Source organism: Misgurnus anguillicaudatus, chromosome 24 (assembly GCF_027580225.2).
Source record: "Misgurnus anguillicaudatus chromosome 24, ASM2758022v2, whole genome shotgun sequence".
In the NCBI taxonomy this organism is placed as follows: domain Eukaryota; kingdom Metazoa; phylum Chordata; class Actinopteri; order Cypriniformes; family Cobitidae; genus Misgurnus; species Misgurnus anguillicaudatus.
The window spans coordinates 34676315-34694383 of record NC_073360.2 but is presented as its reverse complement, the minus strand read 5'-3'; the positions used below and the strand labels follow the sequence as shown (position 1 = coordinate 34694383).

General features: G+C 36.7%; 1 protein-coding gene across 11 annotated transcripts in view; it reads right to left on the bottom strand.

Moving 5' to 3' along the window:
* robo2 (roundabout, axon guidance receptor, homolog 2 (Drosophila)) overlaps positions 1 to 18069 on the bottom strand; it is a 630465-nt gene that overhangs the window by 65975 nt on the left and 546421 nt on the right. For 7 of the 11 annotated variants that reach the window (XM_055197219.2, XM_055197227.2, XM_055197223.2 and 4 more), the window contains 4 exons: positions 11958 to 12094; positions 9163 to 9174; positions 5541 to 5665; positions 1498 to 1669 (listed from right to left, as the gene is read on the bottom strand). In XM_055197219.2, the coding sequence (XP_055053194.2) occupies positions 1498 to 1669; positions 5541 to 5665; positions 9163 to 9174; positions 11958 to 12094 (446 nt within the window). The remainder of the gene's footprint in view (positions 1 to 1497; positions 1670 to 5540; positions 5666 to 9162; positions 9175 to 11957; positions 12095 to 18069) is intronic. The other 4 variants (XM_055197220.2, XM_055197229.2, XM_055197222.2 and 1 more) reach the window with 1 other exon arrangement.

The window sequence follows — 18069 nt, the reverse complement described above, 5'->3', positions numbered from 1 at the left end:
GTGTATTTATACATTTTATTTATTCTGCAAATGATTAGTCGCGACATAAGCTTTTCATTGTCATAAGCTTTCTATTAGGATAGGACAATATTTGGCCGACATTAGGGATGCATCGATATGATTTTTTTTTCCGGCAAAACAGATTTAAACAGACAACATTTGGCCGATACCAATATTAACTCCACGCCAGCCTTTTTTTTTAAGTTGCCCGCCAGCAATTTCTTCTAAAAATATATAAACATACAAATATATCAAATGAAAGAACAGACCCTCTGCTTTTAAACAAACTATAAACAAACAAAACAGGAAAAAAAACGTTTTATCATATCTATATTTTTCTTTATTTATAAACTAAATATGAGTATTTTTCTTTAAAAATCAGTTTTTGAGCAAAAGCTGAAATAATTGCATTTTTGTGAAGGAATTTTGTGAGAGATCAGATTCAGAACGATTATCAAAACATACAAAGAGTTTTAAATTAGTAAATAACGTTTTGGCTTCAGTTTTTTCATAAATTTCGTAATCACGGTATTGCAGATTAATATAAAAATTCATCAGGAACACGTTTTTTTTTTTTACTGCAAATGTTTTCTCTTAATTGGCAGGGAAAGAGTTAAACACTTGTATATAATACTATACAGTTGGATTATTAGCTAGCTTATTTCTACATCAAATTATTTTTACTGAACATGGATTAGATCTTTTTAACATTCAACTGACCAACATAATAAGAGAGGCAAAAAGTAAGATAAAATTTTGGCGAATTTTGTTCTTTTTCCAAGATTTTGAAAAAGCCCAGACCGCAAACATTTCCGAAAAGTCTTACTCTGAACGCATGGCTCATGTGAATGAGTAATCTCTCACGTGATTAACTACGTGATTTCCTATTTTTCCCCCATTGCAGGTCTGACAACCTATAATTTGTACAAATTTTATTTTGTTTTGGGAAGTATTTCATTATTTTAATAATATTAATGCTGGATTATGCAACAGACATGCAACTTTTTGACTGTACGCAGTTAATAATAAACAATCGGTATGCCGATGGTTTCAAATTCATCAAATTCAAATTTCAGATACATCAGCGCATCACTAGCCGGGATACAACTATTTGAAAATCTGTAATCGGAGGGTGGAAAAAATCTAAGTATTGAGAAAATTTGTCCAAACACATATCACTAATGATCTATAAATTTTTATATATTTACAGGAAATTTACAAAATATCCTCATGGAACATAATCTTTACTTAATATCCGAATGATGTTTTGGCATTAAAGCTATAATTTTGACCCTTACAATGTTACTACAAATACACCCTTGCGACTTATGATTGGTTTTGTGGTCCTTGGTCACATTTAGAGAGATGCGTTAACCATAAGCCGATATCTCCCTAAACAAACCAGGTTTTATAGTGGTTTGGATATCGCGTCTTATAAATAACATTTTGGCTATATAAGAACTGCGTCCACACGCCCCGATCCACCCCAGTGCTTACCATCTGTGACCTCAAGTTGTGCTTTTGCCAGGATGCTGCCCGCCACCGTCAGGGCCTGGCAGATATAATACCCCGCATCGCCCCGCTGGACAGACGTGATGGTCAGATCTCCACCGGGCGACACCGAAAAACGGCTGTTGGGCTGCTGAGGTTGATTTGGAAACATAAGGTTCTGCACAAAGAGAGAACAAAGGAGAAAACGTGTGAAGGGAAAGTGTGTTATCTCTCTGAATAGAAACACTCTGCGAATGACATTTTTAGATAAGTGTTATCCCAAAGCTCTACTTAAATATGCAAAATTGCTTGCCACAATGGCTCACCGCAGATAAAGCTCTTTCTAACCAGTACACTAACCCTGACCGTGTGTATAAGCATCCGTTGTGTCTAAATGACTCTGGTAATTGCTCTGGGCATCGTTGTTTACTCACTTTATGTGACAGGGTTTGAAATGAAATCTGTTGGAAATGAGGAGGCCGGGTGATGCAAAGCTAATTCACCACCGGCGGTCGGTTTAGACCGTTGGCTAATTACAGGAGATAACGTGCCGGGTTCATTAATAGCCGCCGTCGACTGCGCCCTCAACATTTACCCCAGGTTTTATATCCTTGAGATCTCTCCAACCCTTCCTTTAATTTTCTCCCTCTTTCTTTTCATTTCGGAATCCTCATAGCTGACCGGCAAAAAAACAAAACGAAAGGCATTAGCCGGATTCAATTACACGTAATGACTTTAATGCTTCAAATTATGCTCCAAATGATATTTTTCTCCTTCTTTCTCCGGCTCTTTTTTTAATTAGCCTCTCACACATGATGGATGCCGGGTCCATTATCCTCGAGTGTGACTGAGAGGCTTCTGTCTCCTCTAATGACTCAATAACTGCTTTCATTTTGCCTTTTAACAAATACCTTCATATCTTACTTAAGAGAGAGAGAGAGCTAGAAGGAAAGGCGTTAGGGTGAGACAGATCCATATTCTGTTTAATATTGGCTGTGAAACTCATAAACGCTCTAGTAATATGGAGGTATGGGTATATTTTCAGGTAGCATGGCTGTTTTTTGTCATTTTTATCACCTTTTAGCTTTTGCAGCACATTTAAATAGTCCAGCTGAGTGACAAATTAATTTTTAACATACGAAAATTCCCTTTTGTCTCCTTGTTAATATGAGGTCATTAAAACTGTATAATAATTAGACACAGATTGGAATGATGCTGTTGGAGTAATGCAGATGGAGTACAGAACGTATTAAACTGCCATTATGGTAAGAAATTTCTACCCAACTACACAATTTTACAATCTCTTGTGAAATCGTGCGTTTATTTCTTGTATAATTTTCTTACTGTCTGCATTAGCCCCAGATCTCAACTACTAAGCCAAAACTCCTACAGCTCTTTAAAGGGATCGTTCACCCCAAATAGTTCATCCTCATGTTGCTCTAAACCTGTATCCATTTTGGTAACACTTAACTTGTAGGGGTGTGCATAAGACTGACATGACACCTTTATAATCTTGACATGACGTGTCATGAACATTAAATCTTTTTCCGCCAACGGTTTTTTTTTTTAAGTTGCCAGCCAGCGCCAGCATCTTTCATGATTTTTACAAAAGTTGAATGCATTCCAGAAAATGTTCTTCTTAAAATATATAAAAATACAATATATCAAATGATTTATCAACTCTCAAATATGGGTAGGTTTCTTTAAAAACACCAAATTTTGACCAAAAAGCTGAGATAATTCCGTTTTTGTGAAGGACTTTTGATCAGTCATGCGCGGGTAAGGGTTGATTCAAAATGGTGTCTGCGGTTACCCGTGGTTACGAGTCACCCACATTTTTTTTAATGATATTCAGGTCGCGGTTGGTCGGGTTGTTTGAAATAAATAGATTAACTATTTTAAACAATTACTTCTTTTAAAAAATGCTGGCCAGGAAATGGGTCAGGTACAATATATATATATATATATATATTTTTTTTTTTTTGCGGTCCAAGTTGCGGGCGGGTTAGTTGAAAACGTTGTCGGGTACCGGTTGTTTATACATCGAACCGCGCATCACTGCTTTTGATAGAGATCAGATGCAGAGCAATCCTTAAAACTTACATGGACATACAGGTGTTTGCCGTAGGACGATACTTCCGGGTTTTATAAGTTGCGGGAAATAGTGGTATTGCAGAAAGCGGAAATACTCGTCATTGGTAAGTTTCAAGCATTTTCCCTTAATTGACGAGTTAACTCATCAATGGCAGGGAAAAGTTAAGGAGATTTTATGTCCGTTTATGACAACTGTCATTAAAGAGTAACTAAACCCTAAACCAACTTTTTTTAGTTAATGATCTGTAAGAATGGGGCTTTATTAGTGCTGTTCATTGATTTTACTAAGCTACAGTATTTGACATTTGGATATAAAGTGTTTTAATACTACAAAATATGGTGTAAAAACGTCTGAGTGCTGCCCTCTTCAGGTTGAACGGTGGCTACTGCAGTTGAATTTTCCTATTGGATATTGGATCCAAAAAATAACTTGTGACGTAAGCAGATTCAAGCTAACCACGCCCTTGTTACGATCTCACCAAACACTAGTTCGTCCCCTCTATCTCCACCCACTGGCAATATTTGAAAAATGCAAGAAAAGTGGGCAGACCCCAATAAAGATATAGGGGACGAACTGAGCTCGCACCAATGGTGTGGTAAGATCGTAACAAGGGCATGGTGAGCTTGAACCTGCTTACGTCTCATCGTACCACCGCAACATCCAACAGAAAAATTCAACTGCATTAACCACCGTTTAACCTGAAGAGGGCAGCATTCAGACGTTTCTACACTATATGTTGTAGCATTGAAACACTTTATACCCAAATGTCAAAAAAGTTACTCAAATCAATGAACAGCACTAATAAAACCCCATCCTACAGATCATTAACAAAAAAAGTTGGTTAAGGGTTTATTTACTCTTTAAGCGCATTCGCTCAATTATGTCATTTTTAATGTAAAGATGACATTGTTTGAGATGTTTTTGTTATGACAACTTGACATAAACCAATACATCGTAACTTTTCATAAATCTGTCATAAACATGACATAGCAGATTAATGATAAACTTAAGACACTACATAACTTTATGGGTTAACATTACATTAAACTGTCATGTGGTTGGTTTTGACATTGGCCATCATGAGGCCTTTATAATTGTTTCATGAATATTTTTCTGACCACCTTTTACCAGTGATACAAATTGAATTTGACATTAAAGTGTCAAATGGCAGCATTAATACTCTGTGAAATAGTTTTATAACAGCATCATAAATAATTTTCTTGACCTCAACTACAGTGGTACAAATTGAAACTAAAGCTAGGTTGTTTCTTAAGTTTGATAATTAATCTTCTATTTATGACAGATTTATGGTAAGTTATGATGTATTGGTTTATTTTAAGTTGCCATAACAAAGGCATCTCAAAAAATGTCAGATTTGCATTAAAAATTGCATAATTGAGCGAATGTCACTTAATGACATGTATCATAACCGTGCATAAAATCTCCTTCATGTTCATGACACGTGTCCTGTCAGTCTTATGAACACCCCTTCAAGTAAAGTGTTACTGAGTTGTTTTATTTTGATGAACACAAAAGAAGATATTTTGATAAATGATGGTAAGCACACAGCTGCCAGAACCATTGACATCCATAGTAGGAAAACAAATATTATGGAAGTAGTGTGATAAATGATGAAGATGAAGATATTTTAGTAAATTATGGTAAGTACACAGTAGACTGTACCCATTCATTTCCATCGTATTTGTTTTTCCTACTATGGAAGTCAATGGTTACAATCAGCTGTGTGCTAACTATCATTTATCAAAATATCTTCTTTTGTGTTCATCAAAAAAAAAAAATCATGGAGGTTTAGAACAACATCATGATGAGAAAATGATGACAGAATTTTCATTTCTGGGTAAACTATCCTTTTTAATGCTATGTTGGTCTGGTGTTTATGTAAATCAGCTTACAACAGATGTCATTTGTAAATTAGAGAGTTACGTGGTCTTACCTGACTCCCCTCTTTCTGCCAAAAGACAGCCGGCTGTGGGTTCCCTTTGGTCTCACAGGGGAAGGTGGCGGTACGACCCTGTGCCACAATTTGGTCCCGGGGCCTGATCACGAACTGGGGTGCAGCTGAGTCGAGAACCAGAGACATAACCGTTACAAACCACAGCATCAAACTAACACACAACACACATACGCATCTGCAGGCACTGTCTGCTGGGGTCACCGAGACACACTTCCATGCATCAGCCCGTTTCCGACAGCATTCCGCCTCTCGGTTTATCTGTTTGGTTTGACCACAAACAGCGAGGACATGGACAGCAACCACAGGGAGCCATTCATCCAGGTGGGGCCATGGTGGGCGGAACTGAATGAATGACGGACAGCTTTAAGGCACGGCCGTGCTGCGGTCACAACACCGGAGGGAGGGGTGGGTCATTCCAGTTGGGACACACTTAAGAGACGTTATATGGATTCCACACCTTGAATCAAGTGAATGTCTACTCTGTATACAGTAGCCTACTGTGCAAACTCAACAACAACAATGTAACGGCTTATACATTTTAATGGTCCTCATTCTGTATTCCAAGTACCAACTCGGGTGAAGTTCTTACAGAACAAGATGTAAGCGTCACTCTTGGCAGAGTATATTTAACCTATCTACTCACCCAGTTCGGAAACCCAGGCAAACATTCCCGTAGAGAAAATTCAAATAAAGCAATTAAACCAAGTATAGTATTCCTTACTTTTTCTGTCCAAGCTGACCTTAAAATGGCATCAAAGTTCAGGAAGACGGAGACAAACGTTCCCCTTGACACTGAGTCGCAACTATGTTCTCTTCTTAATGAGAAGGTTGGGGTACAAATCTACCTATGAAAGCCGAGCAGCACCAATCACAGGGGATTAATAGTTGGTAGGGTTAAAAGACAGACATAAGGTCTCAGCCAAGTCATCAGGTCTGGACAATAATTCAATATCAATATATTTTAACGTTTTGCCCCCGCAAATTCGGTGATATGGTTTCTAAACACATTTCCGATATTTCGGTATAAATTACAGAGTCCCACGGCCATTCATGTTATGTCTAAAAACGCAAGTTAAATGCGGTTCAAGGCGTTTTTTCTAGGGATAAGCCGATAAATCGGCCGATGATGCTTGCTATGCTTCTCAATGAATAACGGTGAAATGTCGCTACATCCAAACACCAGAGGGCGCTCTCGTGCAGAAACTCAATATTCTGCGCAGAAGAAGAACCATTTACACACGCATCTCCAGGAAATTGCTTAAGCATATATTTATATGGCTGTTCCTCAAAAACCTTTTCAGGTATTTCCATGATAATAAAGAATATGTATAATGATCATGTTTGGCGAGTGTTGCTTTTTCAAATGCATGTTATAAACAACTCAAACTAACAGCGATTTCAGATCAATACGGACTTCCTACTGATCAAAAGCCGTAGTACATGGAAAAAACGTGCATAATATCGTCTGTGCGATTCAGAATCGTTATCGGCCAGGTATTGTTAGTGTGTATCAGTATTTATCGTCGTATCCCTAGCTTCTTCCTTCCAAAGCGTGCTCCCGTGGCGTCTTTCGGAGTGTAGCAACCATGAGCTATGCTCTCCGGGGAAGGCGAGGAAAACTGAACGCCTGATTGGATTTAAATCGCTCATCTGTACCTTAGCAGTTTATCCAAAGGCTTTGTTAACACCGGATTCGTACCGTATCGACCGAAATTTAGAAGTAAATCAGCAAAAGACATTTTGGCCATATCGTTCAGCCCTACAAGACATGTTTTATCTAACCTAAATAAAAGATTTGTTACCGTCTGAAATTCTGGATTACGAAAATACAATCAATCACCTCAACCCAAAAAGTGCACTGCACATACTAATGTTAAAAACTGCATACTTGTCAGTCATGTGGTTTTCCGTAACCCAATATTTCAGTCCAAAAAAACTATCACAAAAGCAAATCATTATGTTCCCCTGTTACTTTTACACCTTCGCACATTAATCTAGATGCGGGACGGCAAGCAGTTGAGTTCTTTTAGAACAGGGAACCATTACTCATGGCACGCCTATATATAAAAACAAAAGGGTCAGATCGTAAAAAGAAAACTCTCCCCTCCATTTTGATCCCCTCTACTGTCCGTGCAGCTGGCAACTGAGAAAGTCTGCAAGTGTTGGTGATTTATGTGGCTGACCCCCCTTTTGTGAAGCGGTACTTGACTAACGCTGACACATTCAGGCACGTTACAGATGGTTGCAGATTTATTGCCATCCCAATCTGGGCGTGCAATGGCGCGGGCACTTCTGCGAATTTGGGCATCACACAAAAGATTTAAATCACGCTTTGGCCCTGTTTTGTTCTAAGCTTTGCCGCACCAGCGCAAGTGGGCACAAAAGATGGACTTATACAGACGCGACTCACTGAAGTGACTGCTTAGTGACTTGGACGTTCAACATCATTTTTCGGTTGAGTGCTAAAGCCTAGTTTGGCTAGCTCTGTGTGGACAGGAGGAACGTGTACACAAAATGCACACCAAACTTCTTCCTAAATTCCAAATTTTCCCTCTTATGAGTATTTATGCCTTGCGTTTTTATTCCTCATTGGGAGGCATCTGTTGGGAGAATACAGCTCAGTAAGAACAGAATGGATGATGTTCCCATATTTAATTCATGACGGATCACATCTGTCCTGTGCTGGGGAGACTAAACACGCTTTTGAGAGATGTAAATAAACACTTGCACAAAACACACAAGAACAACAGGACATTCTTTCTCAAATTCCCACATAAACAGACAAATAAAAACCTATGACTAACTAAAACCCTCTCAAAATGCTTAAAAAACAAATCTTTCTGTACAGATGGCTTTGTGTTAACTAGGGATGCACGATATATCGGCCGACATATCGTCATCGGCCGATAACGGCTTATTTTTAATATTATCGGTTATCGGTCTGATAGCAAAATTAGGCCAATAAATGAAAGCCGATAAATGATGGATTATTTTGGTTTGTTGAACCACTTCACTTGCTCATTGCTGGCCATGTGGAGTTTTGATTGGTGCTTTCTGTGACATAGCACGAAGATGACACGTGTTGCGGGCTTAAGAAGAGTATGCTAGTCTAGTGCAAAGACAAGATGTCCGCTGTCTGGGAGTTTTTAATTGTAAAAAAAATATGAATATTTTTCGGTCTATATACATCGGTTATCTGCCCCCCAAATATAAAGAGTTATCGGTATCGGCCAAAATGTCCATATCAGTGCATCCCTAGTGTTAACAATACGGCTGCATTATTTCCATTCACACACATCTAATAAACTTTATAAGTAGTACTAATCGCAACAGAGATTTTTAAATAACTAGTTAGTACATTCACAGGTTATTAAGGGTTAAAAATCTACTCTAATGTTACCTTAGTTAAGACCTACTAAGTACATTAGGTTAGGAAAAGCAAAACTAAAGCTGTTATTATGATTAGGGTTAGTTCAGGACTTGAGTTAAAGCAGCGCGCGCGTGTGTGTGTGTGTGTGTGTGTGTGTGCCTGTGTGGCAGGATTACGGAATAGGAGAGGGATCACATGCGATATGAAGGAGTGATTCTGATGGGTACTTACCGACAGGGCGAGCTGAAGACACAATGGTGAAGTGAAGTAAACGAAAAATGACAAAAAGAACAAAAGACAGACACACAAAGAAATAGGATGGACGAACAAGAAAGGGAAAAGAAGTAAGAACAAACAAAATCAAATTTAGAATGAACAATGGCAATGTGTTTCGGGCACATTATTTCAGCACAGTGTCGGCATTGAAAACTGATTTCACAGAAGAGATGCAAAGACAAAAGAAGATTAATGCTTTGGAGTCATGTAATTTCACGGCTAATATTGCACTTCATTGTAAGCTGGAATCCTCCAATATCACAACTATGAATCTGGACTAGCGCCTCCTGGTGACAAAACAATGGAATATCTATTGTTATGGTGCGTTCAGGACAGTTGAGCAAAACCAACATGCCTGCTTGCTCTCCCCCCTAACTGAAAGGAATTCTTTCTTCCGAAGTCATTACAATTGGGGGCTCGTCCAGGATAAAAAACAGGCACTCTGCTGTGAGATCAACTTCAGCTGCATTAATGAGGTCTATATACACATCACCCAGTGAGAAAGCTGAACCAGCAAGACAGAATGTAGGCAATATAGAAGGAGAGAGAGAGAGAACTAGCTGACAAAGAAAAGCAGAGTTCATATTTAATGCAGTAGTGCAGCTGTCGAGCGGGCTGATGCCATATTGACATTAAGAGGAAGCAATCACATTCAGAGTGCCGTTCTCCTCTTCCTTTTCTTCTCTATCTCTCTCTCCTGAAAGGATGGCTGGGTAAAATCCCTCCACTCTGCATCTCCACACACATGCCTTCCCCGGCTGCACTCTGCCAGCTTGTAAATCCAGCTTTCAAAAGGGCTGAAAATTGCCGTCAGTCCCCATTGGATGCTCTGGACCCTCTTGAAGGCCACAAACCCCCCTGTGAGATACTAAAGCCCTCCACAGAGCATCTATGCAGTTTGATTTAATGTGGTGAGGAGAGAAGGGAGATGGGAAAGAGGTGGAAGGGGAGAGAGTGAGATTACGGTGGGAAAAAAATTTTTTTATTAACCTTGCCCCACCGGGTGGGGCTTTTGGAGGTCGGTCTGCACCAGTAAACTGTGAAATGGTTTTGCTGGTTTGAGCTGGAGAGCTGTGGTGGAGATAGTGTGTGTGTGTGTGTGTGTGTGTGTGTGTGTGTGTGCGGGAGGGTTGGTGTCTTTCATTCTATGGGGTGTAAATAATAAAAAGGATTCGTGCTCATGGCAAGATTCCCCACACCTAAATTACACTTCAGGAGTTCATTTGCAGCCCGCCAGGAGGTTATCTCAGTCTTTTAGACCCAGGCAACAACAAATACGTTATACAGCTATCGATTTCCAGTAAGCAGAAGAGCCAAAAACTCAGATCACACTTTCTTAGTATTTTTGTCTTGTTTTATAATAAAACAAATAAAATTTTTTTTAGATATTATCTAAAAATTCTTAACATTGTCTTGATGACCAAAATGATGTGAGAAAAAAAGACAAAAATTCAAATTTAAGCGAATTTGTGCATAAAACAAGCAAATAATCTGCCAATGTGGTAAGCAAAAAAAAGTTTTTCTTAAACACTTAATTCCAGAAAAATTAGCTTACCCCATTGGCAGATTTTTTTGCTTGTTTTGCACAAATTCACTTAAATTTTTATATTTTTTTGTCTTAAAACTAGACTTATTTTCTTAGGTAATTTTGCTCATAAAGAAAATGCATCTTGATTTAATAATTTTTAGATATTCGTACTGAAAACAAGACAAAAATACCATGTAAGAAATTCAATTTTTCCAGTGAAAAATGTAAAACTCAGTTTAAAAACAGTAATTAAGATTAAAATGACTACAGATTAGATTAAAACTTCTGGTTTGGTTTAGCCTACAGGTATTAAGATGAGGAATATTTTTGGAAAGCAACAATTAGTCCTCAAAATCAAAAACGAATTTTGCAAAAAAATGATTTTTTACTATTTTTGTCTTGTTTTTATTACAAATATTGAAAAATTCTTAAATCAAGATACATTTTGATGAGCAAAATGACCAAAAAAATCAGTCAAAAATATCAAATTCAAGTGAATAAATTTGCCAATAAGGTAATTTTTCTTCAATTAAAGGGGACATTTCACAAAACTTTTTTAAGATGTCAAATAAACATTTGATGTCCCCAGAGTACGTATATAAAATTCTAGCTTAAAACACCAAATAGATAATTTGTTATAATATGTTAAAATGGCCATTTTGGGTGTGTCCTTTAATTTGCAAATGAGTGGATTCCAGCACTAAATGACAGTGCCGTGGTTGGATAGTGCAGATTAAGGGGCGGTATTATCCCCTTCTGACATCACAAGGGGAGCCAAGTTTCAATGATCTTTTTTTACATGCTTGCAGGGAATGGTTTAAAAAAACGAAGTTACTGGGTTGATCTTTTTTTTTACTTTTTTTAAGTTAATAGAAGCACTGGGGACCCAATTATAGCACTTAAACATGAACAAAAATTTTCATGATATGTCCACTTTAAGTTTTTAGATGAAAAGATATTTGCTTTGGCCTTTTTTTTTTTTTTGCTTTTTTATGCACATATTCACTTCCATTTATCTGTGTTTTCTGAGAAACATGAAAAAATGACAGTTTAGGAAGGTGACAATATTTGTACTTAAAACAAGACAAAATACTAAGTAAGAAAGTCATTTTTTTTTGCAGTGTAGATGACTGCATTTGTTTCTTGAGATGAAGTGTTTTTATGTTTTTGAAAGCAACTAAACCTTCCTGCAGAAGTGTGGGGGTCCCAGATGTTAACTGACCTCTGACTGTGAGGGTAGCGGACGCCTCCATTTTGCCCACTCGGTTCTCCGCTATGCAGGTGAAAGTTCCTTCATCGCTCGCTGCTGCCTTCTTTATCCTCAGCACATAATCATCCTTATCATATTTAATATCATACCTGAAACACAAAATAAAAGGGAAGTTCATATATAAGTATTTACAATATAGCACTGCGTCACATAAAGTATGAATAATATATTTATTTAATGCCATCGAGCTCCTGGCATGTTAACAATAACACAACTTGGCAACACAAATAATAATTAGCGATGGGTGCCACGTATTTGTTAATATACAAGTAATATTACAGTATATAAGCTATAATATATCAAATGCACAGTACAGAAGTAACCTACATATTACTTGGGTCAAGTATGGAAACAAGCACAAGCTACAGCAACGATCTAAATATGCAGCGAATGTCCATTTAAATTGACAGTGCATCATAGCAGACGGTATGTAGAATACCAGATGAGGGAAATCTAGTATATTTAGAACTAAAAACACATTTTTTTCATTACTGACAGCGAAAGATCAATTATTCAACAATGACACACACTCTATAGACAGCGAGGAAGCTTTCAACCAAAACCGCAGATGCTTTTAATATTTATGAGGCGTCCGATGCGTGTGCAAGACACAGAGAGAGAGGGAAGTGGGTTTATTTGTGAGCTAATAAGAAAAGCAGGCTGATTCCAGGTCAGAGGGATTTGAGATCCAGCTTTATTGATCTGCACCTCTCTGGCATCTCCAGGTACTTCAGGACCGTGTCCTGGAAACTGACAGCCAAAGGTGATGAGCTGTGTGTGTGTGAGGTGAAAGTATGCTTGAGAAGTTGACAGGCCTTGCAGGTTGCCCTGCTTTGTAGTATGCAGCTATAATTGGGATTTCTTGTGTGTGTGTGCGAGTGTGGTATAGTAGTTTCTGTCTGACAGCTAGACAACACACTGTCTGCCGTCTGTCACTTCAGATCCACCCTTCTGCGGAGCTGCGGTGCCACGTGGCTTTGGAAACGGTCTGATACTTGACACTGACTAGCAAATGATCATCACCATTTTCACATACGCTATGCTATTTAGGAGGAAAATACTATTACAGAATTATAAAATAAGTCTCGCGTTAAAGGGATAGCTCATCCAAAAATAAAAATTCATTATTTACTCACTCTCATGTATAACATACACAAATAAAGCTATTTTGAGGAATACCAATCAGAGGCCCCATTGACCTCCATAGTATTTTGTCTTTCTACTATGGAAGTCAATGGGGACCCTGACCGGTTTGGTATCTTTCTTTGTGTTCATCAGAACAAAGAAATTTATACAGGTTTGTAACAATATGAGGGTAAGTAAATGATGACAGAATTTACATTTTTGGGTGAACTATCCCTTTAAATGTTTAAGGAAAACACCACCATTTTTCAATATTTTACTATGTTCTTACCTCAACTTTACGAATTAATACATACCTATATTTTTTCAATGCATGCACTTAATCTTTGTACAGTGTGTTGTGAATGTGTTAGCATTTAGCATAGCCCCATTCATTCCATAGGATCCAAACAGGGATAAATTTAGAAGCCACCAAACACTTCCATGTTTTCCCTATTTAAAGACTGTTACATGAGTAGTTACACGAGTAAGTATGGTGGCACAAAATAAAACTTTTGTTTGGAGCCATAAGAATTAATGGGGCTAGGCTAAATGCTAACACATTCAAGAAGCGCTGTACAAAGATTAAGTGCACACATTGAAATAAAATCTTAGTATTTTTGTCTTGTTTTCAGTAAAAATATCTAAAAATTCTTAAATTAAGATGCTTTTTCTTGAGGAGCAAAATAACCCAAGAAAATAAGTCTAGTTTTTAGACCAAAAATATCAAATTTAAGTGATTTTGTGCATAAAACAAGCAAAAGAATCTGCCAATGGGGTAGACAACATTTTTCTTAAACACTAAATATAAGACAAATTCAAGAAAAATTAGAGAATAATTTAATTTAATAATTTTTAGATTTTTTTTACTGAAAACAAGACAAAAATACTAAGATTTTTTTTCTTGAAAATAATTTTTGCAGTGTAACCTGCAAAAATGATTTTCAAGAAAAAAATTCTTAGTTTTTTAATCTTGTTTTCAGTAAAAATATAAAAAAATTCTTAAATTAAGATGCTTTTTCTTGATGAGCAAAACGACCCAAGAAAATAAGTCTAGTTTTTAGACCACAAATATCAAATTTAAGTGATTTTGTGCATAAAACAAGCAAAAAAAATCTGCCAATGGGGTTAGCAAAAAAATCTTGAACATTTTACTTAAACACTAAATTCAAGACAAATTCAAGAAAAATTTGAGAATAATTTAATTTAATTTAATTTAATAATTTTTAGATATTTTTTACTGAAAACTAGACAAAAATAGTAAGATTTTTTTATTGAAAATAATTTTTTGCAGTGTACACGTCTAGTTATTAGACCACAAATATCAAATTTAAGTGATTTTGTGCATAAAACAAGCAAAAAAAGTGTGCACATTTTTCCTGAATTTAGTGTTTAAGAAAAATGTTCAAGATTTTTTTGCTTACCCCATTGGCAGATTTCTTTGCTTGTTTTATGCACAAAATCGCTTAAATTTAATATTTGTCGTCTAAAAACTAGACTTATTTTCTTGGGTCGTTTTGCTCATCAAGAAAAAGCATCTTAATTTAAAAAATTTTAGATATTTTTACTGAACTAAGATTTTTTTTCTTGAAAATCATTTTTTGCAGTGTATGTATTAATTAATCTAAGTTGAGGTAAGAACATAAAAAACAGTGGTGTTTTCCTTAAAATGTAAAGTTGTTACAGATATCAAAACAAGAAGTATAAAAACACTTATTTACATTTTGCCGTTTCTATCAAAGCTGAATAACAACGAACGACATGCTTTGATCATGCATGCAAAGTCACAAAGTGACATCCATGTTCACATTTAAGTCGGATTTAGAGGAATAAAGCTTACATTGTTTGAATCATTATGGAGGAAGACTGACACAGTGCAGATGCTAACCATGCTGATATATCAAGCGTCTTACTAACAGTCTCATGCGATTGAAAAGAGATTACAGAAACAATATAAACAGATGCAAATCAGATTTTCAACCACTAAGATCAAATATTGCATAAAATGAGACACACACATACGCCGAGGGAAACAGTAGCTTCCTCGTCTGTTCTCGATTAGGATAGGAATGCAATTACATGTGGAATAAAGCAAGGCTGAGAATACAGTTCACTCGATTGGCCTTTAAACAACACGCGCATGTATTACTCGGCGTGGATGGCTGACAGATACGGGGTGTAAACATTTGCAGAAACAGCTTTCGCGGGAGTCTTTTTTCTTGTTAATTTGTACTTGGAGCTCAGAGTTGCTGTGAAAGTCTGGTCCAAATGGCCTTGTTGTTAGTTTGCCAAACTAATGAGATCATATCTCACAGCTATATGAACATCACGGGCATGAAGCAGCAGAAGTTTGTGAAATGTCACGCTGCAGAGGAAAAGATTTTCTGCAAGTGGAAATTTGCACAACATTTGAACAAACAGTTCAGCTGAAGTGCTAAAATCACAGCATTTACTTGCACGCCAACTTTCTCGATGATTTTCTTTCTTTCATTATTCCTGTAGCTCAATTGGTAGAGCATTGTGTAAGCAGCACACGGTCATGGGTTCGGTCCCACACTGTAAAAAATACTTTGCTGCCTTAAAATTTTTTGTTGAATAAACTCGGATTTACAAGTCAATTCAACTAACTATTATTTATCTTGACTAGAGATGAGTTGTTATAACTACAGGTGAGTTGTTATAACTTATAAATTTAAGTTGACTTTTCTCAACTATATTTTATAAGTTGTGACAACTAATTTCTGTTGACATGACTTGTAAATCTGAGTTGATTTAAGAAAAAATTTTAAGGCAGCAAAGTTTTTTTTACAGTGCAGGAAACATTAAATGCACGGTAAGTTGTTTTTTATATGAAGAGTTTGGTTCCAAAACGCAATAAATCCATTTTAACTAATTTGGGTAAAAACATGTTTTCTATACCAAGAAATTGACACAAGAAAACCACAATTTTTTGTTACAAACTTTCGCATAGCATCTTTAGGTTATAAAAACATAAAAAATTCAAATTAATTAATTTGATTTTGCCCCCTCAGATTCCTGATTTAGTTTTATCTCTAACACAGTCTCACCCCATGTCGTCAATATTTGACGACACTTGACCATTCGTCAATATGTGACGCGGAGGGTATACCTTTCGCGTCATTTTTTGACGAACTGGGTACTTCAATACTATTACGTCCGTTGCATTCTCTTCTCCTATTTTCTTACCATTTTCGCGTCGGTTTAGGGTTAGATTACGCAAAATTAAACAGTGTACGCGAAATTAAACAGTGTACGCGAAATTAAACAGTTGTCACCTGGCGTTGGGGTTAGAAACAGTTGTCACCTGGCGTTGGGGTTAGAGTTAGGTTTGGGTAGGGATGTCATTATGTAAATCTAACCCTAAACCGACGTGAAAATGGTAAGAAAATAGGAGAAGTGAATGCAACGGGCGTAATAGTATTGAAGTCCCCAGTTCGTCAAAAAATGACGCGAAAGGTATACCCTCCGCGTCACATATTGACGAATGGTCAAGTGTCGTCAAATATTGACGACATGGGGTGAGACTGGGTTGGTATCTCGGCCAAATATTGTCCTATCCTAAAAAAAAAAATTAAATATTGAGAAAATATCCCTTTAAAGTTGTCCAAATGAAGTCCTTATCAACACATACTGTATTAGTAATGATAAATAGATTTTTGATATATTTACGGTAGGACATTTACAAAATATTTTTATGAAACGTGATTTATTACTTAATAATGATTTTTGGCATAAAAATGATAATTTTGACCCCTGGTTTTGTTGTCCAGAGTCACATATACATGCATGCATTTGTCAGATGCTTTTATCCAATTAAGCATGCATGTTTTATCAGTATGTGTGTTCCCTGAGTTCGAACCCATGACCTTTTAAGATGCTAATGCAATCCTTTAGCACTGAGTTATACAGGAGCACATAAAAAGTGGTTATGTTTTATATTTCTCTCTCTACAGTAGGACTTCTCCATAACCAGTCTTTCAATTAAACGCCTCCAAATTGCTGTGTGATAGGTTAATATGTTCATCTATTACAGAGCCTACAGTTTCACTGTATGTATGTTTCTGTGTATGATTGCATAACATGTAGGTCAACCAGTTTATCAACCCAATATGCAAGCTCTTAGAAGTCACCCATCTGCACAATCGACACAGCGGACGAGTCCACCAGAAAACATGTGATGGCCGAGAATGTCAAAATTTGAATAATCCGCTTCTTCAGGAAATGGAATAAGAGCAGGAGACACATGTTTTGTCTAGTCTAGTAATTATGTGCGAGTGGCTCTGAAGTTATTTAATTATTAGATCGTCTGTTTTTCTTTCTCTAAATCTAATTAATTTTTTCGATATGCCGCTCAGAAATAAAAGAGAGGATCTGCGTCAAATTATTACCTGACAGATACACTGATTGTACTTGCTGAATTAATTACGATGTGTGTTTTAGCTGACAGCTGAATAATGTACAGTAGATTAATCCAATTGTTCTTTACAAAACTAATAAAGCAAGAAAACTCATCACGGGAAGGTGCGAAACCTTTACTGATGACATTTGTGACCTGTCGAAAGTAATTTAGGCAATTTAGTTATATGCTAATCTTTACGAATTAGTTACATTTGACAATGCACACCATAGGTGTGGCGGATGATGTCACTTGCAACAAAAACAATATACATATTGCCTTATAAAATATCCCCTGGTTTCACAAGGTCTTAGACTAAAATGCATGTTTGAGCTTAAATTAAAAATAATTTGTACTGACACAGCTTAAAATAAGCAAGTGCCATTGATTCGTCTCTAAATACACACCAGTAACATCTTTTTTCTAAGGCATGTTTATCAAAGATGCTTAATTTACCCAAGGCTTTTTCCTGGCTTTAGCTAAGCCTTTTCTGTGAAACCAGGCCTATATGTATTAAATATAAGT